The following is a 24,700-nucleotide window of genomic DNA, read 5'->3' as shown; positions in this document are numbered from 1 at the left end:
AGGAAACCTGATGGATGCTCAGACAAAGATTTTTCTTTAATCTGGAATCTCTTTGAGAAGAAAAAGAAAGGGAATGTGACTGAGTGATGTAATACGACCTCTACTGCATGCATTTGTGATGACAACACTGGTCACTACAGTTTTATAGGTTTTTCAAGGAATATAACAATATTAAGTATTTGTAAGATAGCTAAACTCCCTGTTGTAATCTTACTACTGAGAGCACTTTGAGTACTGTAAATATTCAGGCTGTCTACCTCCTCAAATGGTAATATGAGGTAAGAATTGAATCATGTTGCTGGACATTATTTTGAAGGCATGTGGCATGGTGAATTAAGACTCTGTAGGTTTAAGTTCTCTTACCAGCTTTTTTTTTTCATAACTTTACCAGCTGAAAAATTAAATTTAACACTATGGGCAGAAATTTTTCCATGCTATACTTCTGCAGGGAAATCTTCCAGTTCTTGAGATTCTGTAGCTTTTGAAATGAAGTTAGGAAAAATATGAGAATTTGCCCATGATAAATACACTTATAAATGCTCTTTTAAAAGACCTAGAGCTTCATCCTCTGGAACTAGATGATGAAAAATGGAAGGAACACAACTCTAATTTTGTTTTAGACAGCTCTGTGAAAGCTTGCCTAATTTAGGCAAGGTATAAGTGCTTTGCGGAAAAGTGAAATAAGTCCTACGCACACACGGAAATGAAAGTTAGCCATCTTCAGCTCTCCAAAGACACGTTCTTACATTGTGCATACTCAGTTCCCTCGCAGACCCAGGCTTCATCCCCACAGATGTTTCCAAATGTACTTGATCCCTGCTTAAGTACAACTTTAGTTCCTCATAGCTGTGGCGACTCTAAGAGCTGGGGAGCTCCTTTCTAACATCTCAGAATTCCCCTGCCCAGTCTTTGTAGATAAGCAGTAAGATGTCATTTGATATAACTGCAGAAAGATGAGCAGGGAAGATGGTCGAAAAGCAGCATCAGAGGTGGAAACAGGTTTGCAGGACGGACCGTTGTGGGAAGATGGGAGCTGAGGTTAAGAAATGATTTTGAGGAATGGCATGATATGAGAATACGAAAGTGGAGAACAATATTTAAAAAATATTGTGTCTCTGATTTTGCAATGTTGACATTCTTTTAATGTTGATATGGAATTTGAAATCCTTCAAGATAGCAAAAATTGATAGACAATCTTTCATTTATACACAGCACGACTGGAGTATGGTTGACCTTATGATGTCTAGACATTAAAAAACTAGTTCTGAGTGTGACTGAGTGTTTCCAGAGTGGGATTCATCTGGTCTATCTTAAAGCTTATGCAGAGATGAATGAGTTGAGTGTACATATTTCTATACTTTGAACAGAGAAGTTGACAAGTTCAGATTTAGACACCAAACTTTCGGAAGTTTGAAGCAAAGTGAGAAGAATCCCTTGTGAATTTTGCCTTCAAGTTAATGTCCAACAGGTACCCAGCAGAATTTATGTTCACATGCCTGTCAATGGTTTTTGATTCTGTATTTCAAAATACAATACCATGGTCATCATATGCCATACAAATACACTCACACACAGATACACTGAAGCCACATTATGAAGTGTGTTTTACTGGAATAAATTGACATTAACATTAGCTGTTAGGAGAGGGTTTCTCTTATGCCAGTCATGTTGTTTTAATACAGGATTAGCAACATTTAGAGGTGTTCACCCCTCCTAAAATAACTCTGTATTACAAAGAAAGAAACAGAGGTCTTTTCAGGAGGTACAGTATTCTCATAATTTTGGAAACAATCACTCCATTTATCCAGTCCAGTCTTTGCACATGCAGCAAAGACAAAAGGTAGAAAGCAGGTTAAATACAGCTTAGACAGTTGTTAATATTCATTTCCCGCTTCACTGTACTGTCACGTCACTTCTATGCAAAAAAGATAAATGCTTCAAATTGGCAACTGATAGGAGAAAGGGAAGTCCAAAAGCAGGTGAAAGATGCTGAGAAAGGCTAAAGAAGTGAAGTCTGACTTTTGCTTTGGAACATGAACTCTAGTGCTTTATATCACTGTGCTCTGTACACCCTGAGTCTGGCAGTGCTTGTAAGTAATTGCATGAAAAAAAAACTTTTACTTCATTGTTTTTCAATAATTGTTCATTTTCTTCTTGGAGCAGATGGTCAGACACAGCTTTACTTTTTGCCCGAGTCTCTTTTCTCTTTATTTGCTTTGGATTCCTGTTAAACAAGGCAAGACACAATGAAAAGTGTGAACAGCAGCAGAAGGGGCACACGTTGTAAGATCTGTATATCAACACGTCTCGCTGCTTTCTTACCACACACTCACTAAGGAGAAAAAACATAATTGGTAGAACCCCCATTTTTTTGTGTGTGTAGGCTATAAAAGACGGTGACAAAGAAGAAGAAACTGGAGGAGAGTTGTTACATCAGAGCAGCTGAGTTTTGATAGTTTTCTTAAATTTCAGATTATTCAGTCATCTTAGTTAAAATTTAATCTACTTTGTTGGTAGCACTAACGCTATTTAATATGTGAGCAGCTGAGATGCTACAGGTGACAAATGGATCAGCAGGGATGCTTATGGGAGAATTAGAAATATCCAAATATGTTAAAAAGTGTAGAGGTCTTGCTGATATTTTCCTTTGGATAATGATTAATAAACCAGCATTCAGGATCACATGGATATCGGGAAAGGTCTGTGAGAAGTGAGGGAAGGATATTTTCTTTGCTTTTGAGAGTAATTACATTTTCAGCATCTTCCTTCTGTGATCTTTTTGCTATATTCTTTCCTCGTCCCAGGGAATCTCTTCTCCTAATGAGCATTTCATGAAGAGTGGCACAGCAGCTTGGTTTTTGAGAAATAAAACACTATGAAATGACTGAAAAGACTTTTTACTGATGTGAAGCTATAGTTTCCTTTGTATCATCTGTGTGACAAAATCTGCTTCCCTGTAGTGGAAGAGATAAGTATGATTGCTCATAGGCAGAATAGTCAGGATCTAGTGCTACAAGTTAAAAATATCACTGAAGGTCTCTGTAAGAACCTATTTCATTTATCCAAGAGAAATAGCTCTTCCTTTGTAAAGTTTGATTAGTTATAACACAGTTATGCATTGATCAAAACCAAGTTTATGTGTAAATGTATAACAAAAATTTTCTAGAGTGTGTTGCATATTTTATTAATAATAGAAGACAAATAAATAACACTTATTTGAGCAGGAAATGTTGGAAAATCAGTCATCTGTTTTCATTGTTGGTGTAACTCGATAGTATACTTTCCCTGGAAGATCTTAACTCAACATTTGGCAAGGTTTTAAATGCTTAAGAGGCTGACTCTCAACTTCCATAAACAGATATTTTTTTGCTGTCATTGCTTGTACGGTGCCTACTGTAATGCGAAAAGAATGCAAATGTTCATCCATTCTGATGTACACGAGAGAAAATAGAGGAAGAGTATCATTCAATAGTAAATTTTACATGATGTTATGAAAACACTAAGAATAATTTAAAAAATATAAGTTTACTTGCATTTCATGTCTCTCTTTAAAGCCTGATCTGGAAGAGGGTTTTCTTTTGTTTGGTTTTTTTTTTTTTTTTTTTTAATCACATTAACAAGACTTTCAGCAGGCGCCCTCTGACAAGGGCAAAAATTCGCTTGAATTTTTGTGGTCGTGCTAACCCACAGCTCCATTTAATATATTAATGATTGATATAGCAACTGCAAATTCATATTCTGTTTGGAACATATCAATGTTTATTTAATTTGTAGTTTAGATTTCTTCATCTGTAAAAAATGATTTTTTTTTTTAATAAAGTTATTTAGAAGGACAACCTGAAATATTAGCTATGGTTGTCTCAAAATGATTTTCTATTTTGGCTCCTGTTGCAGAATTCTTATTATTTTTACCCTTCTGAAAAGAATATTGGGGAAATAACTATTTCCTTATCTTAACTCCAAATGGGGTGCAAATATGACCACAAGAAAAACACTTACCCTTTTTCTAAGCTATATTTATCACATAAGTGATAACCTGATGGGCGGGGCAGGACCTTGCCAACCAGAGCCCATCCCACCACCTCCAGTGTAAGAGATAGTACAGACTGAGAGGTATATCAGCCTGTCAGGATCAAGGTCAGGATCAGGCCCAGTGAGGGAATTCAGGATCAGACATAGCCCAGGTTGATCAGATAGGGCCATGGGGAAAAGGATGGGCTGAGGCCAGGTTGAGACATCAGCAGGGCCCATGGCAGGGCAGGGCAGGGCTGCGGTGAAGCTTGCAACCACCACCCTACAGCATTGTTGGGGTAGAGACTGAAATGAAAAGGAGTCCTGGATCCATGAGCAGAGTAGAGGAAGGCCCTAGGACAGGCTGAGCAAGGCCACTAAGGCCCCTCAGAACCCTGACAGCAACTCCATTTGGAGGTAAGCCATTATTCATTTACTTTGTCTCATTGTAATCCAGCATCACAAAGGTGTAGTGTTAAAGTCCCTTAAAGGTATCTAGTGCCCAGTAAGTTTGCTGTCTGATATTCTCTGCCTTAGTGAATTGTTATGGATGTGCTGGGAATGCAAAGCTGTTGGAAAATCAGGGCCACTGAGAGGCCCTGTGTTTGCTCATTATCAACACCAAATAGTTATCACAAAATCAATTATAAGAGTGATCCAAAATTGGGATCTTAAGATTGACATGGACTTGGGGAGATGCATTCCAAAATTGCTGTCCATCTGTTCTTTTCTCTTTCTATTTCCTCCTCTTCTAAGTTCTGCTAACAGTTACCAAAATTCATCAGGAATGTCCCATTTTTCACTTGAAAGTTGTGTGTGCAGATGCAGAATCATTTCACGCTGCACAATTAGGAACCTTCTCCCTAAACAAGCCTTATTGGGATACTGGTTCTCTCAAAAAAAATGGGAAACAAAATATTGAAACTGTTCCAGTTTGCCAGGGAATTGAATCTAGGTTCACTGAGAGAGGCATCTCTCCTGGGGACAACTCAGCTCATAGGTAACCTGAATGGCCCTCTGTGAGTGCTATGCAATGAACAAACGAGAGACAACAGGTACAAACTGAAATACAGAAAATTCCATTTAAACACAAGAAACCAGTTTTTACTGTGAGGATAGCCCAACACCAGAAGAAGCTGCTCAGAGAGGCTGTGGAATCCTCATCCTTGTTGATATTCAAAACTCGATGGGACCTGCTCTACTTGACCCTACGTTGAGCAGGGAAGTTACATTAGATGATCCTCAGAGGTTCCTGCCAGACTCAATCTTTCTGTGATTTTGTTATCTGACAGAAGGAACTTCTGTAAGGAGGATGCTAAGACAAATGAATTACCAAAGTGACAAGCTAAAAGATTTTATGGAGCTTCACTTCTTTAGGGATCCTACAAACCAGAAACACTTGTCTTCTTAACAGCTGAGCTACCAGGCAAGATAGCTCTGCTGTAATGATCCGTGCACAATCCTGCATAACAGCAGTAGCTGTAGCCAGTGGCATTCATCTAACCCAGTGCTGCAGCCCAAATTTAGACAGCAACCGTGGATTTAACAGTCAGAGGAATCCTAGTGAATTGAGTCTAAACCATACTTCATGCCATCCAAAAGTAAATGTATAAAATATTTCAACTTATCTATGCACAATAATTTTAGCTTCTCTCTGTTATCCTCATGAAAGGAAGCTGACCAGATCAGATAGTGATGTCTCTGTAAATGTAGACACCAAATGGAGCTGAACCGCGTACAGCCATTTGTTCTTGTCTTAAAGAGTGACTCATACCTCTACGCCCAGAAGTGGGCAGAAGGGAAGGAGATAGACAATGAGATTAAACAAGTAAGTCTACAGATATTTTCAGCGTAGTTTGGAACCTGATTCTACCCTTTGTTTGGGAATAGTATTCAGAGCTATTTGGAAAGTGTAAGTGTTTGCTAAAGGTAGTTAAATGCTCTAGGGGGTAAATATATCTAGAAGACAGCATAGGAGTAAAATATGTCTTTTTAGTTTACTTTGCCTGAGTTTCTGTCATAGCAGACCTTACACTCAGTGTTTATTCAAGCAGTGGTTAGTGCTGACTTGAATATAAACCGTGAGAGCATCTCTTAAGATCGGGTCTTCTTGAAGGAAGAGATTATAATTTAAATACCTGGCACTTAATCAGCCTCACGGTTTTATTTAAGATGCATGTGGTAAAGTGTTCTCATGAGTCTGGAGACTTAGAAAGAAAAAGAAAAAAAAAGATTCCCTGGACTGGTGAACAAGCTAAACAAACTTTGTTCTTGCCATGAACACTTCAGTGAGCAAAGACAGTTTTCACAGGCAAAATCTAGTCATTTTTTTAACCAGGAGAAATAATTTAGGGCTGTGCAAATGGGTACATTTCCTGCCTACTAAAGTTTTTCTGGGCACAGTTCACCAAACCAAGAGAATGTTGTAAAACAGTTTTTCAGTAAATGGGATGATTGTTTTTTCTAATAAATTTAATAAAGTTACTTTTTGCAATATCTGCTGTACATGATGGGTAGTGAGCCCTTCAACATAGATGATTTTCATTGTCCAGGGTGAGTATAAGGGGAGAAGAATATATGTTGGCAAGAGAAGAGGTATCAAGTGAGCAAAGATGTTCAAGACAGATGCCAGTTTTCTGTCATCCTGCCTACCATTGCCTGTCTTAGTGAAGTGGAGTTGAGGGGCTCCCTAGACCATTTGTTTTTAGTGATTGGGACTGACGTCACTGAAGTATCCTACACGTGAGATTTCCGCCTCCTGGGGGCTAAGGCAATGGCTGGCCTCTGCTCCATCCATTCGTAGTTATCTTCCTCTCACATACAACAAACTTTGTTCAACCTTGAGTATGAGGCTCTCCTTTTCACTACCACCATGTGATCCATGGCACTGCTGTCTGTCAGTTTGGCAGGAAAACCACAGCCTCCTAGAAGTGCAGTGAATGGGAAGCAGACTCTCTTCTTGAAGGGCATACATATGAACACTTGCCGTTTTCAACTAGCAGGGTCCAAACCCCAAAAGAGCAAAGGCTGTGCAAGTAATCTGGTATTTTCCAGCAGCCTGAGAGCCTCAAGCTGTTAGCCAGTATGGAGTTAAAATGTTCTGCAGATGAAAACAAGACATGGACATTAACATGAAGGGGAAACACCAGCTTATTGGAACGGATACAATCTGCCCTCTGAATGAACTGAAAGCCAGCGATTTATTTTCCAAATTCCCTGAATATTAATCTTCCCCAGGAGGAACAAAACTGAGCCATATGCCAGCCACCTGTTCACCATGCAAGTCTCATCCTGAGTTTATTTTCTGTTGTGTGTATCTGTGTCTTTACATCTATATTCACACATACGGAGCACACTGGCACTGGTGGCCAGGGCGTAGAGCTAAAACGAGAGCATCTCTGATGACAACTGGCCTTCTGGGACTGGGGACAATGGCTATGGTTGGACAAGGCACATATTGTTTTCTTCATGAAAAACAGATTTGTGTACTGCACAGCGGGTACTGTACCATGGCATTCGTGGTGTGTAACAGCCTGCTGCAGACTGTGTCCTTTGGTGGCCAAGGTACTCTGGATCCCTTCTAGTTCTCTTGGGATGTGCATGTAAGCACAAGTCTAAATAAGGACTAATGCAACCAAAAGGTTCCTGCTGTTAAAACACTATGTGCAATTTTTTTTTTCCCTTTACACCAGCATACCAAACCAACAGATGCTTTGGTGCAGAGGTTTTTTTCCAAGGAAAGGAGTTTTGCCTCCTATGCCATGTAAAGAAAGGCAAATGGCAGAAGGGAGGGGACAGATTCATTCTTTTTGGAGTGAAGAGCTCATTCAGAAGGCAATTCTGCATCAATTGTATGTGGTTTAAAGATGTTGTTTCTTCAGAAGTTGGCCGGGGTATGTCTATGCTGAGGAGCGGGTGGGCTCTGCAGCTTGCCTTGCAGTGCTGGGCCCTTCGCTGTTAAGAAAAGGAGCCCGTCCAAGTGCACTCTGCCTCCCTGGGCCCAGATTTAGAAGGGTGCAAACAAGTCCTGCACTCAAACTTGGGGCCTAGCAAAGAAGTCCTTCATTATGAATATAGCCAGAGAAATCCTGCAAACTTTCCAGCACAGAACTGTAGCTACCATCCTCCAACAGCCAAAGAATTTACTCTAATATAAAGTAGCACAGCTCAACTGCCTTTGACAGAGCTCAGCTGGGTTCATCTGCCAAAACCACTGCAGTTTGTGCAGACAGTGGTGCACTTTGACTACTAAACTCTAAGCTAGTGCTTCATGTCCTTAACACGGCCTTGTTAGTTGCAAAAGTGGGTCTGGACTTAATGGCTCATGAGATCTCACCCAATCCCATCTTACTAATTAGCGGAAACTCTTCTCTCTGTAGGTTGCTGGGAATGTCCACCCAGAATGCGATTTTATGACAGAGCTAAAGAAAAAGGAGGCTGAATGTCTGGAGGACTCAGAAAAGCGTGGAAATGCAACACCACCAGGTATCCATGTGTGAGGGATGAAGAGTGACAGAGAAGCAACACCCTACTGGAGTCAGGACACAGCCATGCTGCCAATGGGCATGTTTGAGTGTTTTACTTGTTGTCCCACATCCTCATTCTTTGGTCAGCTCTTCTTTCATCTACTCCCATTCCTTTCAATTCTTTTTTTTTTCAACATTTTTTTCACATTCAAATATGGATAGTCAATCTATTTGAGTGAATCCGTATGTCCTTGTCCTACTCCTTCCCCAGCTGGATGCTATCATGGCATCAAGCTTGCTGTGTGAGGGTGTATTGATCTTTAAAAACAGGGTAACCCCTTAACAAGTAGTGTAATCTGGTCTTTCTTCCAGCATCATTCTCCCTTCCATTTCCATAATGCATTTTAGTTTACTGCATTATGTCTGAAAACCCACCTCAGTCTAACACAGGGGGTCTAACTAAAGCAGATTAAATAGTCCTCTGGAAGTACTTATTTCTCACTATTAAATAAAATTTGTACTAAGCTGTTTTTAAAAGATAGGCAAAGAGTGGAGGGTCAAAGTTTATAAAAGTATTTTAATTATTTTTTATGTTGCTCAAATATAATTATGCTTAAAAATGTATTTCACTTTCTGTCTAAGGTTGCAAGAGAACTTGGGACAAATTACTGTGCTGGCCAGAGGCAGATGCTGGAGAGACTCTTGCCTTACCATGCCCGAACATCCTCTTTCACTTCATGAAGGAGCCAGGTGATCCACTATCATCATTGTCTTCCTATTGTTGTGTTGCATGCCTGGCAAAAGCATTTCTAAAAATGGGCGGCAAAGACTGAACATTACAAGTTCTTACTCTCTAGTTGAATCAGAGCATTACTGCAAAGATTTCAGTAGGATCTGAGGAACTTAGCAGTTCTTCTCGTGTTTTAAGCATTATCCATAACTGGATATAATCCCACAGTCTCTGATGAGGCCCTGAGCCAAAGAACACTGAAATCAAGAGAGTGATTTCCATTGGTTGCCATAGGCTTTTGGATCAGCTTGTTGCGTGAGTTTTCTAAAGCTCATATGGAGGTTCTCTAGGTCAGAACTTAAGCATGGGACTTTGTGAGACTTATGCTCTGATTAGTGTGAGATGAAATGAAAGGCAGAGGAATGAATAATGTGATTGCTCTTTAAGACCAAGGTTGGAGATACAAAGCAGAATTTTGTCATTGAAGTAGCATATGTGTTGGGTCAAATGCAGGACTGCGCAAACTCATGCCTTTGTGACCGCTTACTCTCTGCGTGAATATGGCTAGGAACAAACTGCAAACCCATAAGGAGGGAACGATCTTCCAGGAAAGACCTAGGTTTGGCAGTTCCACAAGAAAAAGAAACTCCAACTGCCTCACCCAACACATGCTAGTTATAAATGAGGGATAAGGAAAATCCCTTTCATCTGTACAGATTCATTTCCTGCCCTGGGATTCTCTTACTTATCCTTCATCTACCTCATAATTCTTTTTATGTAAACGTGGCATCCTCATAGAACAAACTCCTTATTTCAGCCTCTGATCTGCAAAGAAAGAGAGTAAGCCCCAAGGAAGGTGGGAGTGTGAAAAGGTACATTAGAAGGGTGAGTGCTGAAGGAGGCAGAATGCTGATGGAGTAGTGCTTCCCGGTCTTCTCCAATGGACTTCCTGGTCCCTGATACGGTTCCTTCCTTCTTCCCTCCTACCTCTATCTCTGTCACCTCTGTCTCTCTCAGTTCTCTCAGTTCTCACTGTTTGTCTCCAGATTAAATACAAAGTTTTGTGTCTGACTACCTGAATGTATACAAGCAAACTGTCCTATTAACTCTGTGAGATGCTAATAGAGATGGATCCTCTTCTCTGGGTATAACCTTTGCAACAGCAAGAGATCTTCTGGGTTTTATTTTCTGTGTTATGTGGCTCTTCATCGGTAAAAAATAAACATTTCTGTTTCAGCTGGGATAGTAAAAAGGAATTGCACAAAGAAAGGCTGGTCTGACCCATTCCCTCCTTACCATATTGCTTGTCCAGTAGAAGATGAGATTCCACTTGAAGAAGTAAGTTTAATTCAACAAATATATGTGAATGCTGTGCTGATATTATAGAATTCCTTTCTATTCCTGAAGACCACTGGGCAGGGAAACTCAGCTGAAGCTGAAATTTCTTACCAAGTATGGAATGCAATTCAAATTTTACTCTAATCACTTATTTTGGAGAATTGTTAAGGATGTTTTATTGTTCATGTATAAGAGTGTAACAAAAATAAAGCCAGCTGCAAATTCCATAAAATCATACAGTTCCGTTGAACTTGCTCGCAGATATAACAGCTAGAGATATATGACAAGATGTTCATAAAATACAAATTAAGACATTTCAATAATTTCAGTCAGCAAGTTGTTTTTGTGACATCACAGCATCAGTACAGCAAATGCACTGTCATAACACCACTGTTCCAAACTCGACAATATCTAAGGACAAGAGAGCTTTCTGGTTTCTCATTCTGCCTAGAATAAAATGTCTAATTCAACAAGAAAATAAAAATAAAAAATGTTTCAAAATCTACATCTTTGTGATGTAGATCAGAATTTGACATATTGCTTCAGTTAGATTTGTACAATTGCTGATATTTAAAGTTTTTCTGTACAGGGAAAAATATTGCTTTACTTCTAACTAATAAGGATACAAACATATTGCATAGATGCATTTAGCTTCCTGTGACTCCTCTTTCAGAGAAAAGAAGCTAGCCAAAATATTATATCATATTTGAATGAAAAATATTACAATCCTGCAAATTATTATGGTTACACAAAGCCTCTTTTGTGATCAGGTTTTGCTGTCTTATTAGCTACTGTGGAGAAAACGAGGAGTAACTCTGTGGAAAGAATCTGAAGAAATCTCCATTAAATTAAAACTGAGTGATTAAAAATTTTTTGTCTAGTCTAACTCTAGATTACTACCCTTCCTCTATATAGGCTGAACACTGCAATTTTGCCTTTATTTGTACAAGTTAGATGAATACTGTCCTTTTTTTGTCCACTATAGAAAGAATGAAAATAACATTTATACTGTAGCTGATGAACTCCTTTCAGCTTGCTGGAGATAATTTAGTTTATATCATCATGGGGAGATTTCTCTTGGCTCCCCACTACTTTTTTTACTGGCTACTATCATGCTGTTTAACTCGAACTTCCTTTCCAGCCTCTAAACCATGATACCTGGTGCTCTCCATAAATAAACATATTGAAATTCAACTCTTCTCTTTCTTCCCTTCTTTTATTACTTCCTTACTGGTGTAAAAGCAACCTTAAATGAGTCTATGGATTTTTTTGGTAGTAACCCTAAGTATGAGGTAGAATGTCTACCTGAAGGTAAACTCCTCAGTGGTAGATTTATCCGCTTAAGGATTTGACTAGTTTCTGTGGTTTTAATCTCTGATTTGTAAGTGGAGGCTGCCAACTAAGGTCAGCCTGGCTCAGCTTTGGTATGTTTCTTATGGAGCGGTGCCTTCCAGACTTACTGGCTGGCTTTGTAGCTCTGAGGGACTTCTCTAAGCACTGGCTGGAATCATGCATAGTCAGGTACATGGGTAATCATACACAATTCACAGTTCATCCACGACAGAAAAGGTCACTACGCATGTTTCCGCATCACTTAACTTCCTCAATCTCAAAATTTATTGTGTAAGTCTGAGCTAATCACTACGTGGTGGAACTGTACTAGTGCTTTGGTCAGGGTCAGGTGTGAGCTTTTCAAGAAAATCTCTTGGTTATCTCCGGTTACTGCATTTACACTGAGAGGTGCTCTCAGAAAGGATGATCTGGCATCCTATGGATGAAACTATCCTGGAAGACAAATGCAGGTTGCACCTAGTGTGCTCACCAGTAACAAAAGCTCATCCCATGGGATTAGACTGTGGCTAGTCAGAAATGCACACAACAAGGATATAGGGTCCTCAGAACAAAAAATGTCCCTCTACTAAATCAGACCTATTAATTTACAATTTTTAAGGCAGATGTAGTGATAGATTCTTTTTCTTGCTGACAGAAAGTGATAAGATCTCACCCTAAAATGAGTTGACTTCCATTCTGGAGGTGCTTGTTCCCTTTGTTATCTAGAAAAGAAACAATAATAACAGGACTATGTTAAAAATTCAACAGTACAGTCCTGTGGCCATGCTCTCACACCACTCAATTTGTCATAGACTCAACTACTCATACTTAGGCAGCTTATTTTTAAACACCTAAAATAAACTAAATATGACCTACCCAATGTCAGCCTTATAATGCCTTAAGTTGTAGTTAAGGCTCGAAACAAGTACCTGCCCTTCCCCTCAGTGAACTGTAGCAATGCACTGCATAGCTGAATAGATTTTAGGATATAAAAACACTGAAATTGAACTCAAGAGACAGACCACGTCAGATTGAAGGGAAAGATTTGCAGCCTAGAGCTTATTCATTCTATTTTCTGCTTCCACGTGTGATTATTGAAGTCAGCTTATCCTCACTCAGAGTTTGTGTCTGACAGGTGCCATTTAAACTGAAATGGATTTTGATTGACGTTCTGACTAAACGATTGATTTTGGCAGGAAGGAAAAAGAAGAAAAAAACAACCCCAGCAAAAACCCCACACAATGCAGTAAAAATGGAAAGGGAGAATAGATGGCAAAATTGTAAGGAAGTAGAGCAAAGGAAAGCGGAAAAACATAATGAAAAATTGACAAGATTCTGTATTGATCATGCAGCCAGCTTCCATCAGGATTGTCCTACTATTGCTGTGGAGAAAACATAGTGTAAAAAGTAATGCTTGTAAAAATACATAAGAGTTTTTATAATGTTTTCATGGAAGACCGGCTTGGTTTATTAAGGTTTTATGAATGGGCTTGAAACAATCCTGACCAATACGTGTTTACAGATTGGGCTGTATCCATGTAGCTATGGAATGGGTCTTCACAAAAGAAACATAATGATTTATTTCAGTTGAATTTTGCTGTGGGATTAAAAGAGGGAAGAAAAGGCAGTCAGGGATGTCAACAGACTGGAAGAACTGAAGGAAAAAAAAACCTACCAGAATCGGTAAAACAGCTATCATTCAGTTGCAATTTATGTGACAAATAATCCTCTTCTTTTATAGCAATCCTACTTTTCTACTATAAAGATTATCTACACCATAGGATACAGTGTATCGATCACCTCACTCATCATTGCTGTGACAGTCCTTATTGCATTCAGGTATGTAAAGTGACCCTCTCACCTTGATGCTTTTAATAGCTCTCAGTATCTTAAACTGTAGGAGACAACATTAGACATAACGAAGTAATAGAGAGAGAAATCCAGAAGAATAAAATAAAAATATCAAGTCATAGTGGTTTAACAATATAAAATTGAGGCTAGAAATTAAAAGTGATCAGAGAAAGCCAGAAATAAGAAGAATCAGAACTTGGCAATAAACCCTGTCTATCTTCTGCAGAAGTCACAAATTCACTTTGAATAACTAATAGAGATATTTGCTTGCTTCAGCTGGAATTAAGATTTTTTTTTTTATAAACTATGTGTGCTTGCTTTGTATGGGGTCAGTAAATTTTAATAAGAAGAATATAAACAAAGAACTCAGTTCTGATTCAATGTTCCTATGGCACTGTATATATCACAATTGAAACATTTACAACTAAAGATGTGTTTTGAAACTTAGACTCTGGGTTTGACTACATTTGGTAAGATTTCTTGCCTACTGAACTATCCAGTTATTAGGCATTTTCACGGATAATTTAGAGTATCTGGAGTAAACTTGATTGTTTATTTTCTTATTTAATGTAGACTTGATGTTTTCAGCCATGTAGGATTTATTTTATTAGTCTTTGTTTCTTGTAGTTCTGCAAGAACAAAAAAAAAAAAAAAAAAAGAGTTTTATTACTATGCTGTGAGAATCAGGTTTCTCTGGGGAAAGTTACTTGACCTCTGCTGGTTCCTAGCTCATGTCTGGAAGTCAACAGATATGTTCATTGACATCCACTTTGACCTCAGGAAAACAAACTGGCCCCAATAAGGGGAAAGAAAGAAACAAAGGATACAAAGAAACTTAGCAACAGGGAGGAAAGTGTTATAGCTAACAATGGGGTTGGCATTGGAGTTCAGTAATAAAATTCTGCACACGCTATGTGAGTTTTACGATTAGGTGACCCTGAGATTGCTGAATCTGGATGGAATTTGGCATTTAATGGGGCTTTTTGCTAATTAGCTAAAGTCTTCAGCTCCAAATGAAAACATGAAGTTGAAGCTGCATAACTCCTCCAAAAGTCTGTATTTAATAACAGTTTAAAAAAGTTAATCTGAATTAACTGAATGTGAGAATTTACAGCAGATGTGCTAAATTGTTTTAATGCAAATATCTACATTCATTTAATTCATAAGAGTAACTCTGATAAACTAAGGAAGAATTATTTGATTCTGGATAAGGCTGTCTGCATAGAGGTTTAATGCAATTTAGCTCACTCACAGCAGAGGATATAGAAATTCTTGCTAACTAATCGTTATCCTGTTCACTGATAAAACTGTCTAGTTAGTCCAGGGTATCTCCACGTGCTTGTTCTTGGGAGTGGTTTAGCCATAGTCAGAACTGTACCAGGAAAGATCAGTCCTCAAATGCAGGTTTCTCTTGGCCTAGAAATAATGCCAATAAAAAGCCTGACTGAGGTGCACTGAATACAAACTAAAACTGAGATTGCTGGAATCTGGCAGACCAGAAACATCATCAGGGCACTGCCTGAGAAGGAAGGAGATTAAGATGTGGACTGTGGGTGAATTGCTTTACGCGAGGAAGGTTTCTGTCTCTGCCTGCCTGCAGAAAGAGCTGAGTGGATCAAAGTGTTCTTTCTATACAGACCTGGAAGTACTTAGGATGAAACAAAGACTTATTGCATATTTGAATTACTGCCAGTACAAGTCTGTACCTCAGAAGAACATTTCTTCTTTTCTTCCAGGAGGCTGCGTTGTCCCAGAAATTATATCCATGTACAGCTCTTTTTTACTTTTATCTTAAAAGCTATTGCTGTTTTCATTAAGGATGCTGTCCTTTTCCAAGAGGAAGACATTGATCATTGCAGCTTCTCTACAGTAAGCACAGGAAAAGTCGGGTACTGCGGTACTTGATATTTTTGCATACCATCTATATACGATTTCACTTTTCATGACTCTTTTACTACTTACTTTTTTTTTTCTTCTAACTTGATGATGAAAAGAACGTAATTGTTTTATTCAGTATCTTTTATCTCTGTAAGCATGTTCCTCATGCTTTCTATGCTCTGAATCCATCAGTTTGTGATCCTGCAGTACTCTAAATCGCATATGGACTTTACCACAGAAAAAATTAGTACCATTACACTTACACTTCCATAATCTGAAGCCTAAAATTGAATATCTCTGAGTATCTCATAACACAACTTTTAAAAGATATTTCTTCTGGAAATGTTGGATTTCATGTCCTGACTGGAAGCTCTGAACTGTAAACCACAGGATACGCAAGGTACTAGGCAATTAATTTATCTTTGTTCCAGCCAGAAATATGGCAACACGGCAATGTATTTCAAACAGGATGACTCTTCTGCATTGCTCATGACCACACAAAAAATTAAAATTAAGCCTAAGTAGGTAAAGTGCAATATAATGGATGCTTGAACACACTTTTGTCCAAGGGCTATGGAGCACTTGACTACTTGTATAAGCTACACTCAAGGCAGTGCATTTGTAGGAGAAATCTTAGGGACCAAGCTATATTTCTAGCATATACTTATGAACCAAAACACAGTAGAGATTCCCAGCTATTATGATGTTTAAAGCCTTACTATTCAGATAGCTATATTGCATTTGAAGCTTTCCCTTTAAATATGCACGTAATTGTGAGATGTTTGTAGATCTCAGTCAGAGTTACAGATGCTTACTCCCTCTGCAAATCAAACACATGGGTGCAAAAGTAATGCCAAAGTTGTGACTTTCCTGTTCCCTAGACTGAATGCAAGATCTCAGTTGTTTTCTGTCACTACTTCATGATGACAAATTTCATGTGGCTGCTAGTAGAGGCTCTTTACCTAAACTGTCTACTACTCTCATCTCTTTCTCATGGAAGAAGATATTTTTGGTGGCTTGTTCTCTTTGGCTGGGGTAAGTAAGGCTTTTACATGCATACCAGTGACAAGAAACCAAGTTTTTTTTAAATATGGCTTTAAAGTCCTTATGAAAGAAGTGGAAAATTAAGTATTTGGGAACCCATGGAGAGAGATCCCACCAACTTAACCACCTTCTTCCCATCAAAACCACAGACTCCTCTAAGAAGCTATCCCAATCACCTAAGTTAGGGACCTAAGTCGCTTCAGTTCTTGCAAGAATATAGTTAGGTAGTCTTCTTCTGAGAATGCGTTCATCTGGATTTTTGTAGTCCTAAAATTACTGCAGCCCATCTTTTGCATTGGGCAAGTGTGTTAATTAAAGGAGCTTTATCCACTAAATAACAGTGCAGGCATGAGACAGCAACATTCCCACTCATTTTTCTTATAATCTTCAATACATCTAATTCTTCAGACCTTTGTGGTGACTTAGAAATTAAGTGGTTTCCCACATAAAGCTTCTGTGTAAAGGAAAAAGCAGAGAACTACGTCCTGAGGGTATATGGCAGGTGAATGCACTTGCCCAGGGCAATTTTTGGTCAGTTCAGATAAACAATCCATGCATGTTGCACCAAAGGTTAAGGTAAGCCTGACAGCTAGGCAGACTGGATCAATCTTTGTGTTTGAGGGAGACTTCAAATGCCTTTTTAGGAAGGCGTAAGATAGGCTGCATCATATCCTGTGTTTGTAAAGTGCTATTATTACTGTCATTTTAAGATTTTGTAAATGCTATTCGCCAATATTTTGTCATGCAGAAAGCGCAATAATTACATAAAACTGGGTTTTAATGTACTATCTGCATGCAAGTGCTAACTTCAGGTGTGAACACACAGGTGAACAGTGTTCACGTTGGTAAGAGGTTGCAAGTTCAGGGTTCTGTGGCAGAACAGTATGATATGCAAAGTGTGTCCCTTTATGATGCATGATCACCAAACAGTCAATGCCATAACTTGTTTCATTCCTTCATGGGTATTAGGAGATTTTGTTCTAAGTTTATAATGTGAATCTAAAGCAATTCCTGTGACATGAACAGGCCACAGAGGGCAATTTGTGTTCTGAAAATTAGTTATCTGTATCATCACAACAGAGTCTCGGTGGACAAGATTTAGATTAATTGATGAAACTAGACAATCACAATTTTTTTTGTTTAACTATCTAACAGGTTTTCCAACGCTTTTCACTCTTATATGGATATTAGCAAAATTCTACTTTGAAGATACAGCGTAAGTCATTGTTTCCTACATTATTCTAGATTCCTGGGTTATATTTTTAAAATAATGATGGTGATGAAGGCTTATGTAATTTAAATTACATGGGAAAATAACATCAGTACATTACCCAGCTTTCTCTACATCACCAGGTAGATTAGTGCTTGTGGTGGAGTTCTGTGTTTCCATTCCACTATGGACAGAGTGAATGGGGATTACAATCTCCGTTAGAGCATATTATGGCAATGACATTGCAATTGTGCAGGAGATCCTTCCTAGGAACCTGAAATATTTTGTTGCAAGAAAAAAAAAGATTCTAATCAGATGAAGAAAGTAAGGAAGTAAAATTTTAGGAGTTTCTTATAAAAAATACCTTTTGATATTTCTGAAGATTGAAGTGCTCAGTATTTTACACAGACAAAATGTTTCATATCTTAAATAAGTGCCTTTGAAGAAAAAAAGAAAGCTATGTCTTTCTATCAGCCATGGCATCATCTGTTTTAAGTCTTTTGTCAGAGTTGTTGCATCCATGGCTGTCACTTAACACATCAAGATCACTATTTCTTTTTGAAAAAAAGTATGATAATTAGTAAAGAGTATGTTCTATTCAAAGCAGAATTTAAATATTGGGATACTTGCACTATACCTGCAGTTCCACAGAAATATTTCTCTTCAAATTTTTACTGACATTGCTAGGTGGTGTCTTGACTGTAGTGATTACATACACGACTTTTCTAAACTAACTGTTATTTCCTCAGATGCTGGGATATTAATCAAGGCTCTCCATACTGGTGGTTAATCAAAGGACCTATTATAATTTCTGTTGGGGTAGGTACTTCTAGGTTTGCCAGATTAATTACAAGAAAAAAAAAAAAGACTTTTAAATTAAAATCTGGTTACTGTTTGCTGAAATGTTTGAAATAAGGAAGAGGAATGGTAGAACTTCTACTGTAAATTTGCCTGTGTTCAATGCAATCTAAAAAGAATCAGAGAAGTGTCCCCTCCGCTAAGAAAACATCTTTCAAAGAAATGAAAAATTTTATAGAATCGTCAGTTTAGTTGAAATTAGTGGCAAGTGAGAAGTTAAGCCATCCTTACAACATTTGAAAAGACAAGTTTTAGCCTAAAACTCCAGAATCATCCGTAAATTTTAATACAAACTTTCAAGAGCAATAGGTTTCTGTTTGTAGGTTATAATGATGATAGCTTTTGAGTTTTACATTTATTGAATAAACTGATGGGCTTCAAATGATTATTGTGTACGATTACTCCCACAAATCATTAAACTCAAGTGATATTTGAGAAGGAAGCTAACTGATGACCTTAAATCCATTTATTAAAAGCTTAATTTAATTGTAGGACGTATGCATGCAAATAAGGCATATGTAGGCCAGTGATGTGAATGAAAAATCTCAAATTAAAATCTGGTGATAGTTTGCCACATTTCAATTAAATATTTCCTTCTGCCTCCATTATTCTTCCACCTACTAGTGCTTATCTGGAATCCACATTTGAAGTCAAGAGGGGGATTGCGGTGGTGATTTTTCTGATGGAATGTACTTAATGTGTCACTGATGGATAAAACAAGATTGGACTTTCCGCTAAAATGTGGACATTCTTAGGTAAAATTAAGCATTCAGCCTCACATTCAGCCTCAAAGAAGAGTTGGTGTGTACAGACACACACAAAAAGCATGGGGAGGAACTCTTATTGTGGAAAACTGAGCAGCTTCACAGACTTTGGTAAAGCTATGCCAAATTGCAGTTGTAGCAAATTTGCTTTGCAAGCTAGGATTGACTCTAGCTAGCTTTGGAACTGAACTAACACTCTTCGGTTCTCTTCAGAGTCAAAAAAGAGAAATATGCACTTTTACTATAGGATTCATCTGACTTATAACAGATATCATAGAATCGTAGAATGGTTAGGGTTGGAAGGGACCTACACTTGGAGGAGATGACTAGTCCCCAACACCACCTGAGGCTCTATTGACTACACTGTCTGGCTCTCCATTGACTGCAAAGGGAGAACAAGGTGATCAGCTCAGATGCAGACATGCCATTGTAGATATGTGTATTCAGTCAGATGAATTTTACTAATAGTATCTAAAGATATTAGCCAGAATGTAGTGCAATAGCCATCTCAAAAGAGAATCAAAATTATATGAGCTACAAAAGATAAAAAGAATCAGACAAGCTATTGAAAAAAAATTGTTTACTTAACAAAGTAAAATTCTCAGGTTTTCATCTTCAGCTATTTCTTGAAGAAAGAATACAACCTCCTGAGATGCTTGAATGCTGAGATGCTTAAGATGCTTCAATGTTGCCAACAAGAATGACGTTAATAGTCTTACAGTGGTCTCATTGAAAAGGCACAAATTATATAATAGCTAAAGTAAAAAGACAGATTTCCATTGCAAAGTTTTACATGCAAAAGTAACCTTTTTTTTTTTTTTTTTTTCCGCCAAAATATTATGAACAGGTCAATTTTGTCCTATTTGTCAACATCATCAGAATTTTGCTGAAAAAACTAGACCCTCGACAAATCAACTTCAATAACTCTTCTCAGTACAGGTAGTGTATGAAATTTTAGAAAACCAAACAAACAATTATTTTAATCATAAGAACTTGTGTCATCTTTTCTAAAATGAGAAGCCTATATCCAGTGACACAGACAGACTCAGTTTGCCTGCCATTAAATTTTAGAAATTCCCAACTTTATCCCATTCCCAAGGAAATTAGCCAAAGAATGAGGCTTATCTCACCTAATAGTGACCATCTAAACAGGATGTATTCAGACCAGTTCAGATGTCTACCTTCCAATTACAACCATTCGAGAGACTAAGAAACCATTAATTGAATCCACGTTAGATTTCTGATTTAGGGTAGGATAAACTGCTCTCTCCAGATGCCTTTTCCTGTACGTGAACTATAAAGGGAGCCTGCATACTACTTCCTCTGTATTTACTTACAAATAAATGTCAAATTTTCAATGGCTCTGATGGGGCGAAATATATTCTGCTCCTTTGTGTTTTGCTGAACTGCAATCTCATTCGGAAAGACAAAGCACCAAAATGCCATGAGAAAAGCTTACCAAACATGGTATTGCCATGAACATGGTATTGCCAATGAGGCAATAAGCATCAGAAATCTATTTCCAGCTAGTTTTTCATTATGCTTTCTGCCCAGCACTGTAGTCCCAAGAGATATGATCTTCACATGCAGGTATTTAGAGTTTTCAACTTCATTACTGTTGCGTATTTCATGTGTTAGTCTTTACTCAGGAAAACAATATTACCTTACCTTTTCTCATGTCCTGTACTAGACGTCTCTCAAGGTCAACTTTGCTTCTAATTCCATTGTTTGGAACCCATTATATTGTCTTCAACTTTCTTCCGGAATATACCAGCCTGGGAGTTCGGTTTTACTTAGAGCTCTGCATTGGATCTTTTCAGGTAAAACGACCACAGAGGTTTCCGTTCCTTCATAGTAGATTTTCTAATTTAATGACAAATTATTTAATGGTGAAATTAATGACTAATTTTATGACAAATAGTATTGCACTAAAAATCATTGGATCCTGAAGCTAGTGTCTCCTCACAGAGTTCATGGTTCTTTGCTGAGTTTAGGTCTCTGAAGATGTGACCTACCTGGCTGCAGGCTAGAATATATATCTGCAGATTTTGCAAATGCAAGGCCAGATCTTTCAGATGCATGTGTAAGTTGGATAGTGGGTCAAAGTCAAGCATGGAAAACCTTCTTTGCTGCCAGTGGTAATCCATATACCTTCCCTCATTTCACTGCAAGATCAAGCCGATTTGGGCTGATGTCAAATTATCCACGGGCAATCAAATCTGTAGGTCCATCCCCTTTTCAAATTCTTTGGCAAAGAATAAATTGATAGGCAAGTATATAAACACAGAATTGTGACTGATGCATTTGTCAGTCACATACAGACTGCTGACCTGAGGAATACTACATACATTTCCCTCCTGGGTAGGCAAAATATTTGGTGTACTTTGGATGCCCCAAACTGCTCTAAATTGACACACAGGATATGGACAGCTTGAGGAGCTTCGTGTGAACTAGAACAGATACTGGGGCTCCTCTAACATACCCTCCAGGTGGCTTTGCTACCTGAGTTATGAGTGAGACACCACCCGGCTGCCCTATGCTTTCCTCCCTTTCCCAGCACTGCACCTCAGAATTTACAAGCAGCAGCTGTGGGCCATCCTACCAAACTTCACAAAGCAGCACATCTCCTTCTGAGTGGTTGCATGGCATTGTTTGACAGTAAGCATCACCAAAAATCTAGCAGTTGTCCTAGTTTAGTCCTCTTGAGGACTTAATCCATTGTGTCAATCCTGTCTAACATACCCTGCACACCTTAATCCTGACCCTCTGTGCTCAGAGCTGGCCTTCATCAAGTTAATGAACAATGTGAGTAATAAGTAAACTGAATAAAAGGGTGAGGTGTTTAGCTGGTATCTGGTCACGCAGGTCTGTTGACTTCCTAGGATTTTCTTGAGTTTATCTCAGTTCAGAATCTTAACAAAAGTATTCAATTGGACAGAATTTTATTTCATTTGATATAATGCCAGGGCACAGAACTTGGCTGGAAAGCTGTTTGAGCTCTATGCATGGATCTCCTTAAGAAGTCTATATTTCCTTACTGATTTAGACTGTGTAAAAAATTAGTTCACAGTGTGTTTCGCTGTAGAATAGACCATAATTTTGTAAGGACAACGTGGGAGAACTTAACTTGCCATTTCATCTGTTCTTGTGAATTCACACCACATTACTGACTTTGGTGAAATGCCCCTAACAAATTGATTATCTCACTGATCATCTTTATTGGAGATACAAAAAGATTTTTCCAATTTATAAAAATCCTCCAACCTGCAGTGATAGTAATTAATTCACATACACAGTACAATCATGAAGTCAGATAGGGCAAGTGATTTTTTTCAAACTGTGCTAAAACTCAACTCTTTATTTATTTATTTATCTATTTATTTATTTATTTATTTTACTTTTTCAGGGGTTTATTGTAGCAGTTCTCTACTGTTTCCTGAACCAAGAGGTAAGGAAACTATATCCTTCACAATGTTGCTTTCACTAGCAGATGTATAGAGTTAATAATCACTTTCATACAAGCAGATTAACAAATCTTTTAGTTTCTTAGGATTGCCTGTTAACGTGGGAATCAATGAAGTTGAATTTCATTTCAGTTATCTTCATGGGAATGAAGCCATCTAGTGGAGAAATGTACTTTTACTGCTTTGCTATTCCATCAAGCATTTTTTAACCTTTCCACATTTTTTTGTACTAAAGTGGGGCTCAGGAAACCCATGCTAAGTCCAGACCTGAAGGTACAAGCTGCTGCAGTGATGCAAAGAGATCTCCATTTACTAAAGGTCTATGATTAAATTGCAAAGAAATTAAATTTATGCTAATTTCCCAACAACGAAATATTATTTTTAGTATTTTAATATGCTCCTGAAGCTTCCCGGTATATCTTACTGTTGATAAATCTGATTTCCATTTAGAATATATAAGTCAGAATTTTACTATTGATGGGATAGGAATCGTTCCATTTAGCTTGTTATCCAGGTCCATTTATATAGTCTAGATGTTGTGATAAGAATGCATCTTGAAAAATGATATAGGCAACATAACAGTTTACCCTCTGTATTTTAGAATGAGTTGAAATCCTGTAATTTCACCCTTCTTTCTGAGTACAAGGTAGATGGCTATTTTACGGTGTGACTGGGATTTGATTTCAGACTATGCTAACAATCTACTGGTTTCTACTTGCAGGAAGAGTCTTGTGATTCACGTATACCACCACATAGGGCATCCCCTAGAGTGTGAAAGGTGTGTCTAGGGAGTGAATCCTATCCCTAATCATCACAGTCAGTGAAATATTCCAACGACCAAGTACATTTGTCTGTGCTAGAGATAGCTGACCCACTCTAGACTCCCTGGTCTGTACTGACTAAATGTCCGAGTTTAAAGTCTACGGCTGATTAAGCCTTCAAACAGTATTTAATTGTTTATGTGTGCCATAGTCCACACTTACTTAATTTTGTCAGAAAATCTGGAAATATTAAAACAAATACCTTCAAATATATTAACACTTGTTAGCCTATTGGCTATGAATTTTTGACTGCTCTAACGATGCTTGTGTTCAGTTGACACTCCTGTTCACTAGTCTATTAATAATCCTAATCTCTTCTGATAGTAGGCCACAACTTTACATTTAGCTTGACGTCCCAGATATATAGCACTTCGATTTAGAAATTTTCTTCCTATTAGACATTTATGAAGGCACATTTCTAATAAGAATCAAATATGAAAGTAGTCTTTAGTGACTGGTCTGGATCCACTCTATCGTTCTATTAACATGCCGTGCACGGTACATGAACATGCATGGTGTACATAATTGTCAGCAAAAGAAAACAAATGTCTCCTAATTGCTGATGGCTTTCCCCTCACTGTCTTAAATAGTAAAGTAGTATTATTTCTCAGCTACAAATTGTTGAGTGTTGATTAAGAAACTTGCTGCAGATGGAAAAAAGACAGCAGCCCTTAGCAACTGAGGAAGAGCAAGTTATGTGGAGAGAATGTGTTTAATTGTGTAGGCAATGTTGGTGAGACAATTACTGGAATAAACTTTCAAATGAATATTTAAAAAAAAATAGCATTCTCCTTTCCTTTTGAGGTACAAACGGAAATTGGCCGGAGGTGGTATGGTAAGACATATGGAATTATGCCAGTGTGGAGGAGGACGAGATGGACTGTGCCGTCTAGTTCTGGAGTAAAAATGACTACATCTGTGTGCTAAAGATGG

The 24,700-nt window shown here is 38.0% G+C and overlaps 1 protein-coding gene across 1 annotated transcript; it reads left to right on the top strand.

Annotated features, from left to right (window-relative positions):
• Positions 1 to 2,033: 2,033 nt before the first annotated feature.
• Positions 2,034 to 24,694, top strand: GHRHR (growth hormone releasing hormone receptor). Its single transcript, XM_010122242.2, has 13 exons — positions 2,034 to 2,090; positions 8,391 to 8,496; positions 9,120 to 9,227; positions 10,445 to 10,545; positions 13,619 to 13,716; positions 15,465 to 15,597; positions 16,488 to 16,641; positions 17,806 to 17,866; positions 18,610 to 18,679; positions 20,330 to 20,421; positions 21,173 to 21,302; positions 22,889 to 22,930; positions 24,572 to 24,694. The coding sequence occupies exons 1-13, from the start codon at positions 2,034 to 2,036 to the stop codon at positions 24,692 to 24,694; spliced, it is 1,275 nt and encodes a 424-aa protein (XP_010120544.1).
• Positions 24,695 to 24,700: the final 6 nt, after the last annotated feature.

This window comes from Chlamydotis macqueenii, chromosome 2 (genome assembly GCF_036417535.1).
Source record: "Chlamydotis macqueenii isolate bChlMac1 chromosome 2, bChlMac1.mat, whole genome shotgun sequence".
Classification (NCBI taxonomy): Eukaryota; Metazoa; Chordata; class Aves; order Otidiformes; family Otididae; genus Chlamydotis; species Chlamydotis macqueenii.
Note: the sequence above shows the minus strand (reverse complement) of the source record. Positions and strands in the feature narration are given on the sequence as shown.

Bases quoted from the DNA above. Each gene is read 5' to 3' on its own strand.
- GHRHR (XM_010122242.2), top strand. From the start codon at position 2,034: ATGAACTCTAGTGCTTTATATCACTGTGCTCTGTACACCCTGAGTCTG. The intron at 15,598-16,487 runs GTAAGCACAGGA...CCTGTTCCCTAG, and splicing joins ATCATTGCAGCTTCTCTACA to ACTGAATGCAAGATCTCAGT. The intron at 21,303-22,888 runs GTAAAACGACCA...TTACTTTTTCAG, and splicing joins TCTGCATTGGATCTTTTCAG to GGGTTTATTGTAGCAGTTCT.